At 61.7% G+C, this 17620-nt stretch overlaps 1 protein-coding gene across 1 annotated transcript in view; it reads right to left on the bottom strand.

Moving 5' to 3' along the window:
* Positions 1 to 16458, bottom strand: part of LOC309452867 (myosin-binding protein C, fast-type-like) — a gene marked incomplete at its 5' end in the record, with an annotated part of 29717 nt that extends 13259 nt beyond the window's left edge. The window contains 12 exon segments of the mRNA XM_082077527.1: positions 280 to 468; positions 1796 to 1900; positions 5422 to 5581; positions 6982 to 7121; positions 7855 to 7884; positions 8862 to 8968; positions 10295 to 10460; positions 11762 to 11833; positions 11836 to 11927; positions 13314 to 13419; positions 13496 to 13620; positions 16326 to 16458. Coding sequence (XP_081933653.1) covers positions 280 to 468; positions 1796 to 1900; positions 5422 to 5581; positions 6982 to 7121; positions 7855 to 7884; positions 8862 to 8968; positions 10295 to 10460; positions 11762 to 11833; positions 11836 to 11927; positions 13314 to 13419; positions 13496 to 13620; positions 16326 to 16458 — 1425 coding nt within the window.
* Between the last annotated feature and the right edge of the window lie 1162 nt (positions 16459 to 17620).

Here is a 17620-nt window from a genome sequence, read left to right as displayed (position 1 = left end):
CTTCATGACCCCCCACATCCCCCCAGGACCCCCAGGACCCCCAGGACCCCCCAGGACCCCCCAGGACCCCCAGGACCCCCACCAATGGGCATGAAGGGCTGCGTGTTGTGGCTGGGCTGCGAGACGCCGATGGCGTTGACGACCCAGACGCACATCCCTCCATGTCCCCAACATCCCTCCATTTCCCCCACATCCCTCCATGACCCTTCATGACCCCCCACATCCCTTCATGACCCCCCACATCCCCCCAGGACCCCCCAGAACCCCCAGGACCCCCACCAATGGGCATGAAGGGCTGCGTGTTGTGGCTGGGCTGCGAGACGCCGATGGCGTTGACGGCGCAGACGCGCATCTCGTAGAGCACGCCCTCGATCATGCGCGTGGCCTCGAACGTGGTGCCCACGTACGGCTCGAAGTTCAGCTTCATCCAGCGCTGCGAGCCCTTCTTCTTCCTCTCCATCAGGTACCCTACGGGGGACACGACACAGTGGGGGGAGGGGAGGAGCGGGAGGGGTGGGGGTGGGGAAGGGCTTTGAGATGGAGCCCAACCACAACCCAACTCTGTAATGTCCCCAAGAACCTCATCTGCTCAACCATCAATGGATGGAGACCCTTCAATGTCCCTTCAGCCCAATTTGTCCCATAATCATTGAATTATAGAATCACTGTGGTTGGGGAAGACCCTCGAGGTCATCCAGTCCAACCACAACCCAACTGTGTCACTAAATGTCCCCAAGAACCTCATCAATTCAACCCTCAATGGATGGAGACCCTTCAATGTCCCTTCAACCCAATTTGTCCCATAATCATTGAGTTATGGAACCACTGTGGTTGGAGAAGACCCTCAAGGTCATCAAGTCCAACCACAACCCAACTGTGTCTCTAAATGTCCCCAAGAACCTCATCAATTCAACCCTCAATGGATGGAGACCCTTCAATGTCCCTCCAACCCAATTTGTCCCATAATCGTTGAATTATAGAATCATTTGGGTTGGAGAAGACCCACAAGGTCATCCAGTCCAACCACAACCCAACTGTGTCACTAAATGTCCCCAAGAACCTCATCTGCTCAACCATCAATGGATGGAGACCCTTCAATGTCCCTTCAACCCAATCTGTCCCATAATCATTGAATTATACAATCACTGTGGTTGGGAAAGACCTTTAAGATCATCGAGTCCAACCACAACCCAACTCTATAATGTCCACGAGAACCACAACTGTTCAACCATCAATGGATGGAAACCCTTCAATGTCCCTTCAGCCCAATATGTCCCATAATCATTGAATTATAGAACCGTTGTGGTTGGGAAAGACCTTTGAGATCGAGTCCAACCACAACCCAACTCTATAACGTCCATGAGAACCACAACTGTTCAACCCTCAATGACTGGAGACCCTTCAATGTCCCTTCAACCCCATTTGTCCCATAATTGTTGAATTATAGAACCATTGTGGTTGGGAAAGAGCTTTGAGATCATTGAGTCCAATCACAACCCAACTGTGTCACTAAATGTCCCCAAGAACCTCGTCTGCTCAACCATCAATGGATGGAGACCCTTCAATGTCCCTCCAACCCAATTTGTCCCATAATCATTGAGTTATGGAACCACTGTGGTTGGAGAAGACCCTCAAGGTCATTGAGTCCAACCACAACCCAACTGTGTCTCTAAATGTCCCCAAGAACCCCGTCTGTTCACCCCCCAGCGCAAGGGGGTTACAATGTGGGGACACCACGGGCAGGGGGTGACACACGCAGGGGGTGACACACGCGGGGGGGACACGGGGGTCTCACCGGTCACCGGCTGCCCCCCGTCGTACTTGGGGGGCTCCCAGGCCAGCACGGCCCAGTCCTCGCCCACCGAGGTGATGCGAACGGCCTCGGGGGGGTCGGGAACGTCTGTGGGGACACGTGGGCACACGTGGGGACGTGTGGGGACATGTGGCACCCCCCAACTGTGCCCACATCCCTGGCCACCCCATGGCGCCAGCCCCATGTGTCCCTGTGTCCCAATGTCCCCCATGTCCCCAGCCCCATGTGTCCCTGTGTCCCAATGTCCCCCATGTCCCTGGCCCCATGTGTCCCTGTGTCCCAATGTCCCCTCGTCCCCAGCCCCATGTGTCCCTGTGTCCCAATGTCCCCCCATGTCCCTGGCCCCACGTGTCCCTGTGTCCCCATGTCCCCTCGTCCCCAGCCCCAGGTCCCCATGTCCCTTCACCCCCATCCCCCCGGTCTCCTGTGTCCCCTGGCTCCACCCCATGTCCCCTGTGTCCCCATGTCCCCTGATACCCCCACACCCCCCATCCCCATGTCCCCTCCTATGTCCCCCAATATCCCCACACCCCCATCCCCGTGTCCCCTCCCATGTCCCCATGTCCCCTGATACCCCCATCCCCCCCATCCCCATGTCCCCTCCCATGTCCCCATGTCCCCTGATAACCCCCCATCCCCGCGTCCCCATGTCCTCTCCCCCGTCCCCGTGTCCCCTCCCATGTCCCCATGTCCCCTGATATCCCCACTTCTCCCCATCCCCGTGTCCCCTCCCATGTCCCCGTATCCCCTCCCATCACAGTATCACAGTATCACAGTATGTTTGGGATTGGAAGGGACCTCAAAAGATCATCTAGTCCAATCCCCCTGCTGGAGCAGGAACACCTAGGTGAGGTCGCACAGGAACATGTCCAGGCGGGTTTTGAACGTCTCCAGAGAAGGAGACTCCACAACCTCCCTGGGCAGCCTGTTCCAGTGCTCTGTCACCCTCACTGAGAAGAAGTTTCTTCTCAAATTTAAGTGGAACCTCTTGTGTTCCAGCTTGATCCCATTACCCCTTGTCTTATCATTGTTTGCCACTGAGAAGAGTCTGGCTCCATCCTCATGGCACTCACCCTTTATATATTTATAAACATTAATAAGGTCCCCCCTTAGTCTCCTCTTCTCCAAACTAAAGAGACCCAGCTCCCTCAGCCTTTCTTCATAAGGGAGGTGCTCCACTCCCTTAATCATCTTCGTTGCCCTACGCTGGACCCTCTCCAGCAGTTCCCTGTCCTTCTTGAACTGAGGGGCCCAGAACTGGACACAATATTCCAGATGTGGTCTCACCAGGGCAGAGTAGAGGGGAAGGAGGACCTCTCTCGATCTACTAACCACCCCCCTTCTAATACACCCCAGGATGCCATTGGCCTTCCTGGCCACAAGGGCACAGTGCTGGCTCATGGTCATCCTGTTGTCCGCCAGGACCCCCAGGTCCCTTTCCCCTACACTGCTCTCTAATATGTAATCTCCCAACCTATACTGGAACCTGGGGTTGTTCCTGCCCAGATGCAGGACTCTACACTTTCCCTTGTTAAATTTCATCAGGTTATTCCCTGCCCAGCTCTCCAGCCTGTCCAGGTCCCGCTGGATGGCAGCACAGCCCTCCAGCGTGTCAGCCACTCCTCCCAGCTTGGTGTCATCAGCAAACTTGCTGATAGTACACTCAATTCCCTCGTCCAAGTCGTTAATGAATATATTGAATAATATTGGCCCCAGTACTGACCCCTGGGGCACTCCACTAGATACTGGCCTCCAACTAGACTCCGCACCATTGACTACCACTCTCTGGCTTCTCTCCCTAAGCCAGTTTGCAACCCACCTCACTACTCTATTGTCTAGACCACACCTCCTCAACTTAGCTGTGAGGATGCTGTGGGAGACTGTGTCAAAGGCTTTACTGAAGTCAAGGTAGACAACATCCACCGCTCTGCCACCATCCATCCACCTTGTTACATTCTCATAAAAGGCTATGAGGTTGGTCAAGCATGACCTACCCTTGGTAAAGCCATGCTGACTGCCCCTAATAACCCTCTTATCCTTGATATGCCTTGAGATGGTACCAAGGACAAGCTGTTCCATTACTTTCCCAGGGACAGAGGTGAGGCTGACCGGTCTATAATTACCCGGGTCCTCCTTCTTGCCCTTTTTGAAGACTGGAGTGACATTTGCTTTCCTCCAATCCTCGGGCACCTCTCCCGTTTCCCAAGACTTGGCAAAGATGATGGAGAGCGGTCCAGCAATGACTTCAGCCAGCTCCCTCAGCACCCGCGGATGCATCCCATCTGGACCCATGGATTTATGAATGTCCAGACTATTTAATTGCTCCCTAACCCAGTCCTCATCGACTAAAGCAAACTCCTCCATTGACCTGGCTTCATCCGGGGTCTCAGGGGTACAGGGCTCCCCAGGACAGCCTCCGGCAGAGTAGACAGAGACAAAGAAGGCATTCAGTAATTCTGCCTTCTCTGTATCTTCTGCCACCAGGGCACCCACCCCATTCATCAGTGGGCCTACATTGCCTCTGGTGTTAGTTTTATCTGCTATGTATTTGAAAAAGTTCTTTTTGCTGTCCTTGACCCCTCTCGCCAGCTGTAATTCTAAGGAGGCCTTGGCTATCCTAGCTGCCTTCCTATATCCTCTAACAGCAGCCTTATATTCCTCCCAAGTGGCCAGCCCCTGCTTCCATGACCTGTAAACTCTCCTCTTCTGCTTGAGCATACCCAACAGCTCCCTATTCAACCACGCAGGCCTCCTGGCTCCCTTCCTTGACTTCCTACGTGTGGGGATGCTCTGATCCTGAGCGTGGAAGAAGCAATCTCTGAATGCCACCCAGCTATCTTGGGCCCCTTTTCCTTCAAGCAGTCTTGCCCATGGGATTTCCCCCAGCAATTGCTTGAAAAGGCCAAAGTTAGCCCTGCTGAAGTCCAGGGTTGCAATTCTACTTGCTATTCTGTTCCTGCCACATGAGATGCTGAACTCCACCATCTCGTGGTCACTGCAACCCAGGCAGCCCTCAACCTTTACTGCTTACTGTCCCCATGTCCCCATGTCCCCTGATATCCCCACATCCCCCCATCCCCATGTCCCCTCCCATGTCCCCATGTCCCCTGATACCCCCACATTCCCCATCCCCATGTCCCCTGCCCCGTCCCCGTGTCCCCTCCCATGTCCCCATGTCCCCTCCATGTCCCCATGTCCCCTGATATCCCCCATCCCCCATCCCCATGTCCCCTGCCCCATCCCCGTGTCCCCTCCCATGTCCCCATGTCCCCTGATACCCCCCCATCCCCGTGTCCCCGTGTCCCCTCCCATGTCCCCATGTCCCCTCCCATGTCCCCATGTCCCCTGATACCCCCCCATCCCCGTGTCCCCGTGTCCCCTCTCCCGTCCCCGTGTCCCCTCCCATGTCCCCATGTCCCCTGATACCCCCCCCATCCCCGTGTCCCCGTGTCCCCTCCCATGTCCCCATGTCCCCTGATATCCCCCATCCCCCATCCCCGTGTCCCCTCCCATGTCCCCATGTCCCCTCCCATGTCCCCATGTCCCCTGATACCCCCCCATCCCCGTGTCCCCGTGTCCCCTCTCCCGTCCCCGTGTCCCCTCCTTACCGACCACCTTGAGGAAGATGGTGGCCGTGTCCTCGCCCACCGGGTTTGTCACCTTGATGGTGTAACGCGCCTCGTCCCCCCGCTCCGCGCTCTCGATGACGAAGCTGCTCAGCTCCTTCTGCTCCTGGATGTGCACGCGGCCCTCGCGCTCCGAGAACACCTGGGGACATGGGGACATGGGGACATCGTGGGGACATCGTGGGGACATGGGCAGCGAGAACACCTGGGGACATGGGGACATGTGGGGACATGTGGGGACATGGGCACCGAGAACACCTGGGGACATGGGGACATCGTGGTGATGTGGGGACATGGGCAACGAGAACACCTGGGGACATGGGGACACGTGGGGACATCGTGGGGACATGGGCACCGAGAACACCTGGGGACATGGGGACATCGTGGTGATGTGGGGACATGGGCAACGAGAACACCTGGGGACATGGGGACATCGTGCGGACATCATGGGGACACGGGCACCGAGAAAACCTGGGGACGTGGGGACATCATGGGGACATCATGAGGACATGGGCACCGAGAACACCTGGGGACATGGGGACACGTGGGGACATCGTGGGGACACGGGCACCAAGAACACCTGGGGACATGGGGACATCATGGGGACATTGTGGTGATGTGGGGACACGGGCACTGAGAACACCTGGGGACATGGGGACATCATGGGGACATCGTGGTGATGTGGGGACACGGGCACTGAGAACACCTGGGGACATGGGGACATCATGGGGACATCGTGGTGATGTGGGGACACGGGCACTGAGAACACCTGGGGACATGGGGACAAGTGGGGACATCGTGGTGATGTGGGGACACGGGCACCGAGAACACCTGGGGACATGGGGACACAGGGAGACACAGAACCACCCCAGGAGGGGACATGGGGACACAGGGGGACACGGGACCCCCCAGGAGGACACATGGGGACACAGAGGAACATGGGGACACATGGGGACTCAGGGGGACACAAGGGGAAAGGGGACCCCCCAAGGAGGACACATGGGGACACGGGGACACAGTGGGACACATAACCCCATCAGGAGTGGCCATGGGGACGCAGGGGGACCCAGGGGGACACAGGAACCCCCCAGAAGTGGCCATGGGGACACAGGAGGACACATGGGACCCAGGGGGACACGGGACCCCCCAGGAGTGGCCATGGGGACACATGGGACCCAGGGGGACACGGGATCCCCCAGGAGTGGCCATGGGGACACAGGGGGACCCAAGGGGACACGGGACCCTCCAGGAGTGGCCATGGGGACACAGGGGGACCCAAGGGGACACGGGACCCCCCAGGAGTGGCCATGGGGACACAGGGGGACCCAAGGGGACACGGGACCCCCCAGGAGTGGCCATGGGGACACAGGGGGACCCATGGGGACACGGCACCCCCAGGAGGGGCCATGGGGACACAGGGGGACCCATGGGGACACGGCACCCCCAGGAGGGGCCATGGGGACAAAGGGGGACATGGGGACACAGGGGGACACAGGGCACATAGGGGGACACGGGCCCCCCCAGGAGGGGCCGCGGTGTCACCTCGTCGCCCTTCATCCAGGTGACGGTGGGCGCGGGCTCGCCGGTGATGGGGACGTCGAGGCGCAGCTTGTTCCCCGCCACCACCACCACCGTGTTCTCCGCGTTCTTCCCCGAGCAGTCCAGGTGGATCTTGGGGGGCTCTTGGGGGGGACACCGGGGGGACACCGTGGGACACCATGGGACACCATGAGACACCATGAGACCCCCATGGGTGGCACCAACCCCATGAGACCCCATTGGGTGGCTCCAACCTCCTCGAAGAAGCCCATGGGTGGTTCCAAGACCCCCATGGGTGTCTCAAATCACCTCTAAGACCCCCATGGGTGGCACCAACCCCATGAGACCCCATTGGGTGGCACCAACCCCATGAGACCCCCATGGGTGACACCAACCTCGTGAGACCCCCATGGGTGACACCAACCCCATGAGACCCCATTGGGTGGCACCAACCCCATGAGACCCCATTGGGTGGCTCCAACCTCATGAGACCCCCATGGTTGGCACCATCCCCATGAGACCCCATGGGTGGCACCAATTCCCTGAGACCCCCATGGGTGGCACCATCCCCATGAGACCCCCATGGATGACACCAACCTCATGAGACCCCATGGGTGGCACCAACCCCAGGAGACCCCATGGGTGGCACCTACTCCATGAGACCCCATGGGTGGCACCAATCACCATGAGACCCCCATGGGTGGCACCAACCCCATGAGACCCCATGGGTGGCACCAACCCCATGAGACCCCATGGGTGGCACCAATTACCTGAGACCCCCATGGGTGGCACCAACCCCATGAGACCCCATGGGTGGCACCATCCCCATGAGACCCCCATGGTGGGGACACCGTGGGGACCGTCCCCCCGCCTCACCTTGCTTGGGGACGTACTCCACCTTGATCTCTGTAGGGAGGGAAGGGTTAATTGGGGGGGGGGGGGGCACAAATGCCACCTGTGACCCCCCCCGCCCAGTGACATCAGTGTCCCCAAAGTGTGACCCACCCCCAGGATGGGCGGGAATGTCCCCAAATGGCCCCAAATGTCCCCACAGTGTTGTAGGTGCTCTGAGCCCCCCCAAGTGACTCCAAATGTCACCTTGACCCCCCCACAAGACCCTCCCCCAATTGTCCACAACCCCCAGGTGTCCCCAAGGTGTCCCCATGTCCCCTCGGCCCCGCGAGAGCCCCCCCAGCCCCACAAGCATCCCAAGTGTGACCCACCCCCAAGTTGGGGGGCAATGTCCCCAAATGGTGCCCTGCCCCCCAGCAGTGTTGTGGGTGCCCTGGGAGTTCGGGAAGTACCCAGGAGTTTTGGGAGAGACCCAGGAGTTCGGGGAGGGACCCAGGAGTGCCCCAAGGGACCCAGGCGTTCAGGAGGGACCCAGGAGTGCCCCAAGGGACCCAGGCGTTCAGGAGGGACCCAGGAGTGCCCCAAGGGACCCAGGCGTTCAGGAGGGACCCAGGCGTGCCCCAGGCTACCCAGGAGTTTGGGAGGGACCCAGGAGTTCAGGAGGGACCCAGGAGTGCCCCGGGGTACCCAGGAGTTTGGGAGGGACCCAGGAGTTCAGGAGGGACCCAGGAGTGCCCCGGGGTACCCAGGAGTTCGGGACAGACCCAGGAGTTTGGGAGAGACCCAGGAGTACCCCAAGGGACCCAGGAGTGCCCCAGGGTACACAGGAGTTTGGAAGGGACCCAGGAGTGCCTCAGGGTACCCAGGAGTTCGGGAGGGACCCAGGAGTTTGGGACGGACCCAGGAGTGCCCCAAGTGACTTCTAATGCCACCCTGACCCCCCACAAGAGCCTCCCCCAGGTGTCCCCAGGTGAGCTGTGTCCCCTGGGCCCCCAGCCCCCCAGCCGCCCCCCAGGTGCCCCCGTCCCCACCGAGGAAGTTGAGCTTGGCGGAGAGCGAGAGGGCGTAGCCGTCGGGGATGAAGGTGTAATCGCCCTCATCCTCGGGGCGCACGTCGTCGATCACCAGCTTGTGGATCCTGGGGGAGCGGAGCGAGGGGTTGGGGGGTGCCCCACAGCAACAGCCGCCCCGAGTGCCCCACAGGGCACCAACCTCGTGAGACCCCATTAGGTGCCTCCAACCCCATGAGACCCCCATGGGTGGCTCCAACCTCCCCCAGGAACCCCTTGGGTGGCTCCAAGACCCTCATGGGTGTCTCAAATCACCTCTAAGACCCTCATGGGTGGCACCAACCCAATGAGACCCCCATGGGTGGCACCAACCTCATGAGATCCCATTGGGTGCCTCCAAACCCATGAGACCCCCATGGGTGGCTCCAACCTCCCCCAAGAACCCCATGGGTGGTTCCAAGACCCCCATGGGTGTCTCAAATCACCTCTAAGACCCTCACGGGTGGCTCCAACCCCACGAGACCCCATGGGTGGCACCAACCCCATGAGACCCCCATGGCTGAGACCAACCTCATGAGACCCCACTGGGTGGCTCCAACCTCCTCGAAGAAGCCCATGGGTGGTTCCAAGACCCCCATGGGTGTCTCAAATCACCTCTAAGACCCTCATGGGTGGCACCAACCCCAGGAGACCCCCATGGATGGCACCAACCCCATGAGATCCCCATGGGTATCTCCAACCCCATGAGACCCCATGGGTGGCACCAACCCCATGAGACCCCATTGGGTGCCTCCAACTCCTTGAAACTCCCATGGGTGGCACCAACTCCTTGAGACCCCCATGGGTGGCTCCAACTCCCTCCAAGAGCCCCATGGGTGGCACCAACCTCATGACACCCCCATGGGTGCCACCACCCCCGTGAGACCCCCATGGGTGGCACCATCTCCATGAGACCCCCATGGGTGCCACCAACCCCGTGAGACCCCCATGGGTGGCACCAACTCCATGAGACCCCCATGGGTGGCACCAACCCCATGAGACCCCATTGGGTGTCTCCAACCCCATGAGACCCCCATGGGTGGCTCCAACCCCCTGAGACCCCCATGGGTGGCACCATCCCCATGAGACCCCCATGGGTGGCTCCAACCTCCCCCAAGAACCCCATGGGTGGTTCCAAGACCCCCATGGGTGTCTCAAATCACCCCTAAGACCCTCACAGGTGGCACCAACCCAATGAGACCCCCATGGGTGGCACCAACCCAATGAGACTCCATGGGTGGCACCAACCCCATGAGACCCCATGGGTGGCACCAACTCCCTTCAAGACCCCCATTGGGCGCCTCCATCCCCACGAGACCCCCACGGGCACCTCCAGCTCCCTCCACGCCCCCCATGGGTGCCTCCCACCCCCTCCCACGCCCCCCACGCGTCCCCCCACCCGGGGCCGTGCCCACCTGCCGGTGTGGGAGATGTGGATGCGCTTGCTGGGCCGCACCTCCACCCCATTTCGGAACCAGCGCCCCGTCACCTTCTCGTCCGACACCTCGCACTTGAACACGGCCTGTTCCGACGCCTGCACCGTCAGGTCCGCCATGCCCTGCAGCACCTCCAGCTGCTTCTCTGCGGGGGACGTGGCGTTGGGGGGCGCCCGGAGACCCCCCGCGCCCACACAACCCCGGGGGGGATCCCCCGGGACACCCCGAATGGCCCCAGCGAAGGACCAGCAGGACGCTGGTGGACACCCCTGGATGAACCATCGGCCCCTCCAGAAGCTCTGGGACCCTCCAGGGACTCTTGGACACCCCCTGGAAACCCCCAAGGGCCCACCAGGCACCCTGGGGGCCCTCCAGACCCCATGGGTGGCACCGACCACCCCCAAGAGCCCCATGAGCGGCAACAACCCCATGAGACCCTTATGGGTGGTTCCAACCTCATGAGACCCCATGGGTGGCACCAACCTCATGAGACCACAATGAGAGTCACCAACCCCATGAGACCCCATGGGTGGCACCAACCTTGTGAGATCCCCATGGGTGGCACCAACCCCATGAGATCCCCATGGGTGGCACCAACCCCATGAGACCCCATGGGTGGCACCAACGCCATGAGACCCCCATGGGTGGAACCAACCCCATGAGACCCCATGGGTGGCTCCAACCCCATGAGAACCCATGGGTGGCACCAACCCCATGAGACCCCACTGGGTGCCTCCAACTCCTTGAGACCCCCATGGGTGGCACCAACCTCATGAGACCCCCACGGGTGCCTCCAACCCCATGAGACCCCCATAGGTGGCACCAACCCCATGAGACCCCATGGGTGCCTCCAACTCCATGAGACCCCATGGGTGCCTCCAACTCCATGAGACCCCATGGGTGGCACCAACCCCATGAGACCCCACGGGTGCCTCCAACCCCATGAGACCCCCATAGGTGGCACCAACCCCATGAGACCCCCATGGGTGGCTCCAACCCCATGAGACCCCCATGGGTGGCACCAACCTCCCCCGAGAACCCCATGGGTGGTTCCAAGACCCCCACAGGGGTCTTAAATAACCTCTAAGAACCACATGGGTGGCTCCAACCCCATGAGACCCCCATTGGATGGCACCACCCCCATGAGACCCCCATTGGGTGGCACCAACCTCCCCCAAGAACCCCATGAGCGGCACCAACCCCATGGGTGGCACCAACCCCATGAGACCCCATGGGTGGCACCAACACCATGAGACCCACATGGGTGCCTCCAACCCCATGAGACCCCACTGGGTGGCTCCAACCTCTTGAGACCCCAATGGGCGTCACCATCCCCATGAGACCCCAATGGGTGGCACCAACCCCATGAGACCCCCATCGGTGGCACCATCCCCATGACACCCCCATGGGTGTCACCACCCCCCTGAGCCCCCCGGTGACCCCAACCTTCCACGATGATGTCGGCCTCGCTCTCGCCGCCGTTGGTCATGATCTTGTAGCGGCCGGTGTCTCCTTGGTGGCCTCGTTGATGATCAGATAGTGCTTCTTGCCGTCCTTCTTGAAGCGGTACTTGAAGGTCTCCTCGCGGGTCAGCTCCACGCCGTCCTTCATCCTGCGGGGACGCCAGCGGTGGGACGGACACGCGGACACCGGGACAGACACACGGACACAGGGACGGGCACACGGACGTGGAGGGACGCGGGTGGTCGGATGGACACACGGACACAGGGATGGACACACAGACACGGGGTGGACACACAGACACAGGGATGGACACGGATGATGGGGATGGACACACAGACACAGGGATGGACACGGGTGGTGGGGATGGACACGGACACAGGGATGGACACACGGACACACGGATGGACACACAGACACAGGGATGGACACACGGACACAGGGATGGACACACGGACACAGAGGTGGACACAGCTGGTGGGGATCGACACGGATGGTGGTGATGGACACATGGACACAGGGGTGGACACGGATGATGGGGATGGACATGGCTGGTGGGGATGGACACACGGACACAGGGGTGGATACAGGTGATGGGGATGGACATGGCTGGTGGACACACGGACAGAAGGATGGACACGGATGGATATGGATGGTGGTGATGGACACACAGACACAAGGGTGGACACGTGTGGTGGGGATGGACACACGGACACAAGGGTGGACACGGCTGGTGGGGATGGACAGGCAGACACAGGGATGGACACGGCTGGTGGTGATGGACACACGGCTGGTGGTGATGGACACACGGACGGTGGGGATGGACACACGGACGGTGGGGATGGACACACAGACACAAGGGTGCACATGGCTGGTGGTGATGGACACATGGATGGTGGTGATGGACACACAGACACAGGGATGGACACACAGACACGAGGGTGCACACGGCTGGTGGTGATGGACACACGGATGGGGGGGATGGACACACAGCTGGTGGTGATGGACACACGGACGGTGGTGATGGACACATGGACACAGGGATGGACACGGCTGGTGGTGATGGACACACGGACACAGGGATGGACACACGGACGGTGGTGTTGGACACATGGACGGTGGTGATGGACACACGGACGGTGGTGATGGACACACGGACGGTGGTGTTGGACACATGGACGGTGGTGATGGACACACGGACGGTGGTGATGGACACACGGACGGTGGGGATGGACACACGGACACAGTGATGGACACACAGCTGGTGGTGATGGACACACGGCTGGTGGGGACGGACACACAGACGGTGGTGATGGACACACGGACGCTGGTGATGGACACAAGGACGGTGGTGATGGACACACAGACACAGGGATGGACACACAGACACAAGGGTGCACATGGCTGGTGGTGATGGACACATGGACGGTGGTGACGGACACACGGATGGTGGGGATGGACACACAGCTGGTGGTGACGGACACACGGACGCTGGTGACGGACACACGGCCCCGTGGGCGTCCCCACCCCCCCGTACCAAATGACTTGCGCCCCCTCCTCCGACACCTCGGCCTCCAGCACCACGCGGTCGCCCACGAACACCTGCTGGTCGTCCAGCCCCTTCTCGATGGTCACGGGGGGCTCTGGGGGCCACGGGGACCGTCAGCGCCCCGGGGGGGTCACCGCGAGCGGGTGCCCCCCCCCGGGACCCCCACCCACCCTTGACGAAGACCTCGGTGAAGCACTTCTCGTCGTTGACGCGGCACTCGTAGGCGGCGTCATCGGCCAGGGAGCACTTGTTGATGGTCAGGATGCGCTTCAGCCCCACGTTCTCAAACACGTACCTGGGGACACGGGGACACCAGGGGACACAGGGGTGTGGGGGACACGGGGGACACGGGGGACACGAGGGGACACAGGGACGTGGGGGGACACCAGGGGGAGGGAGCGCGGTGGGAGATGGGGACACGGGGACACAGGGGAATATAGAGGGACAAGGTGGGACAGGGACATGGAGGAATATAGAGGGACAGGAACATGGGGGGACACAGGGACATGGGGGGACACAGGGACATGGGGGGACACCGGGGGGAGGGAACGCGGGGGGAGATGGGGGGACATGGTGGGACATGGGGACAGAAGGGGACACGGGGACATGGGGGGACACAGGGACATGGGGACACGAGGGGACACGGGGACATGGGGGGACACAGGGACATGGGGACACGAGGGGACACGGGGACATGGGGGGACACCAGGGGAAGGGAACATGGGAGAGATGGGGGGACATGGTGGGATATGGAGACACGAGGGGACACAGGGACATGGGAGGACATGGGGGGACAGAGGGACATGGGGGGACACATTGGGATATGGGGACACGAGGGGACAAAGGGACGTGGGGGGACATGGTGGGACATGGGGACACGAGGGGACACAGGGATGTGGGGGGACACCAGGGGGAGGGAACGTGGGGGGACATAGGGGGGCACAGTGGGACATGGGGACACGAGGGGACACAGGGATATGGGGGGACACAGGGACGTGGGGGGACACCAGGGGGAGGGAACATGGGGGAGATGGGGGGACATGGTGGGATATGGGGACACGAGGGGACACAGGGACATGGGGGGACATGGGGGGACAGAGGGACATGGGGGGACACAGGGACATGGGGGGACACGGTGGGATATGAGGACACAAGGGGACACAGGGACATTGGGGGACACAGGGACATGGGGGGACACAGTGGGATATGGGGACACGAGGGGACAGAGGGATGTGGGGGGACACGGTGGGACATGGGGACATGAGGGGACACAGGGGCATTGGAGGACACAGGGACATGAGGGGACACAGGGACGTGGGGGGACACCAGGGGGAGGGAACACAGGGGGACACGAGGGGGAGGGAGCACGGGGGGACAAGAGGAACAGGGACATGGGGGACAGGAGATTGTGGGGGGACACGGTGGGACGTGGGGACACGAGGGGACACAGGGACATGGGGGGAGATGGGGATGACATGGGGGTGGGAACATGGGGGGACATGGGGGGACAGGGACATGGGGGACAGGAGATTGTGGGGGGACACGGTGGGACATGGGACACGAGGGGACAGGAGGGTGTGGGCAAACGGGGGGACAGGGGACACGGGCTGAGCGCCATGGCTGGGGGGACCCCTATGGGGGGGCTCCTCCCTCCTTCCTCCTGGAGACCCCCAAAGCCCCAAACTCCCCAGCCCCCCATGCCCCCACACTCCCACCATGTCCCCCATGTCCCACATAGCCCCCTATCCCCCCCATACCCCCCCCACCCCCCATGTCCCCCATAGGCCCCCATGCCCCCCCACACCCCCCATGTCCTCCATAGCCCCCATGTCCCCATGCCCCCTGTGCCCCCCATACTCCCCATAGCCCCCCATACCCCCATGGCCCCCCGTGCCCCTCGTGTCCCCTGTGCCCCCATATCCCCCACACCCCCCATAGCCCCCATAGCTCCCATGGCCTCCCCATACCCCCATGCCCCCCATTGCCTCCCGTGCCCCCCCCTCACTTGGAGCTGGGCTTGAGCAGGTGCACCCCCATATCCCCCATAGCCCCCCATGCCCCCCATGTCCCCCTTCCCCCCCATAGCCCCCATAGCCCCCATATACCCCATGTCCCCTATGCCCCCCATGCCCCCCGTGCCCCCCCTGTGCCCCCATATCCCACATAGCCCCCCATGTCCCCCATGTCCCCCATCCCCCATATCGCCCGTGTCCCCCATCCCCCATTCCCCCATATCCCCCCATGTCCCCCATCCCCCATTCCCCCCATATCCCCCCATTCCCCCATATCCCCCTATGCCCCCCATCTCCCCCATCCCCCACATTGTCCCCCATGCCCCCCGTGCCCCCCATATCCCCCCATGTCCCCCATCCCCCATTCCCCCCATATCCCCCACATCCCCCATCCCCCCCATGTCCCCCATGCCCCCCGTGTCCCCCATATCCCCCATGTCCCCCATCCCCCATTCCCCCCATATCCCCCATATCCCCCATATAACCCCATGTCCCCCATCCCCCATTCCCCCCATATCCCCCATATCCCCCATATTACCCCATGTCCCCCATTCCCCCATATCCCCCCATGTCCCCCACATCCCCCATTCCCCCCATATCCCCCATCCCCCCCATGTCCCCCATGCCCCCGTGCCCCCCATATCCCCCCATGTCCCACATCCCCCATTCCCCCCATATCCCCCATAACCCCCCATGTCCCCCATGCCCCCCATGTCCCCCCATGTCCCCCATTCCCCCATATCCCCCCATGTCCCCCACATCCCCCATGTCCCCCATATCCCCCTATGCCCCCCATCTCCCCCATCCCCCCCATTGTCCCCCATGCACCCCGTGTCCCCCATATCCCCCCATGTCCCCCATCCCCCATTCCCCCCATATCCCCCATATCCCCCCATGCCCCCCATCCCCCATTCCCCCCATATCCCCCATAGCCCCCCATGTACCCCATGTCCCCTGTGCCCCCCGTTCCCCCCGCGCCCCCCCTCACTTGGAGCTGGGCTTGATGAGCTGGCCGTTCTTGTACCACTTGAGGGGCAGGTCGGGGTCGCTCAGCTCCACCACCAGCTTGATCTTGTTCCCCTTGTCCACCTGGTACGCGGGGTCCAGCTTGCGGATGAACGCTGGGGGGGCACGGGGGTCAGGGGGCACGGGGGGGACACGGGGGGCAGGGGGGGGCAGGGGGCACCAGGGGGCACGGGGGGGCCAGGGGGCATTGGGGGGCACGGGGGAGCAGGGGGCATGGGGGGCACAGGGGTTATGGGGGTCACGGGGGGCACGGACTCCCCACAGCCCCCCGGGCCCCACAAACAGCTTCACTCTTCTTGGGGACCCCCCAGTGACCCCAGATCCCCCAGTGACCCCAAAACCCCCATTAACCCCAGATCCCCCAATGACCCCAGATCCCCCATTAACCCCAGAACCTCCCATTAATGCCAGGTGACCCCGGAACCCCCCAGTGACCCCAGATCCCCCAGTGACCCCAAAACCCCCATTAACCCCAGGTGACCCCAGATCCCCCATTAACCCCAGTTCCCCCCATTAATCCCAGGTGACCCCGGATCCCCCAGTGACCCCATATCCCCCATTAACCCCAGATCCCCCATTAACCTCATATACCCCCATTAACCCCAGAACCCCCAGCTCCCCCGTTAACCCCATATCCCCCAATGACCCCAGATCCCCCATTAACCCCAGAAACTCCAGTGAGCCCCAGGTGACCCCATATCCCCCAATGACCCCAGATCCCCCAATGACCCCATATCACCCCACTACACCCCAAAACCCCCATTAACCCCAGATTCCCCATTAACCCAAAACCCCCCAGTGACCCCAGCTCCCCCAATGACCCCAGATCCCCCCATTAACCCCAGGCGACCCCATATCCGCCAATGACCCCAGATCCCCCATTAACCCCATATACCCCATTAACCTCATATACCCCCATTAACCCCAAAACCCCCATTAACCCCAAAACCCCCATTAACCCCAGAACCGCCCATTAACCCCAGATCCCCCATTAACCCCGGATCCCCCAGTGACCCCAGATCCCCCCATTAACCCCAGATCCCCCATTAACCTCATATACCCCCATTAACCCCAGAACCCCCAGCTCCCCCGTTAACCCCATATCCCCCAATGACCCCAGATCCCCCATTAACCCCAGAACCGCCCATTAACCCCAGATCCCCCATTAACCCCAGGTGACCCCAGATCCCCCATTAACCCCAGATCCTCCCATTAACCACAGGTGACCCCAGATCCCCCAATGACCCCAAAACCCCC

The sequence above is a fragment of the Streptopelia decaocto genome (assembly GCF_964273445.1).
Source record: "Streptopelia decaocto genome assembly, contig: HAP1_SCAFFOLD_995, whole genome shotgun sequence".
Lineage (NCBI taxonomy): Eukaryota > Metazoa > Chordata > Aves > Columbiformes > Columbidae > Streptopelia > Streptopelia decaocto.
The sequence above is the reverse complement of the archived record's forward strand: the minus strand, read 5'-3'. Positions and strand labels throughout refer to the sequence as shown.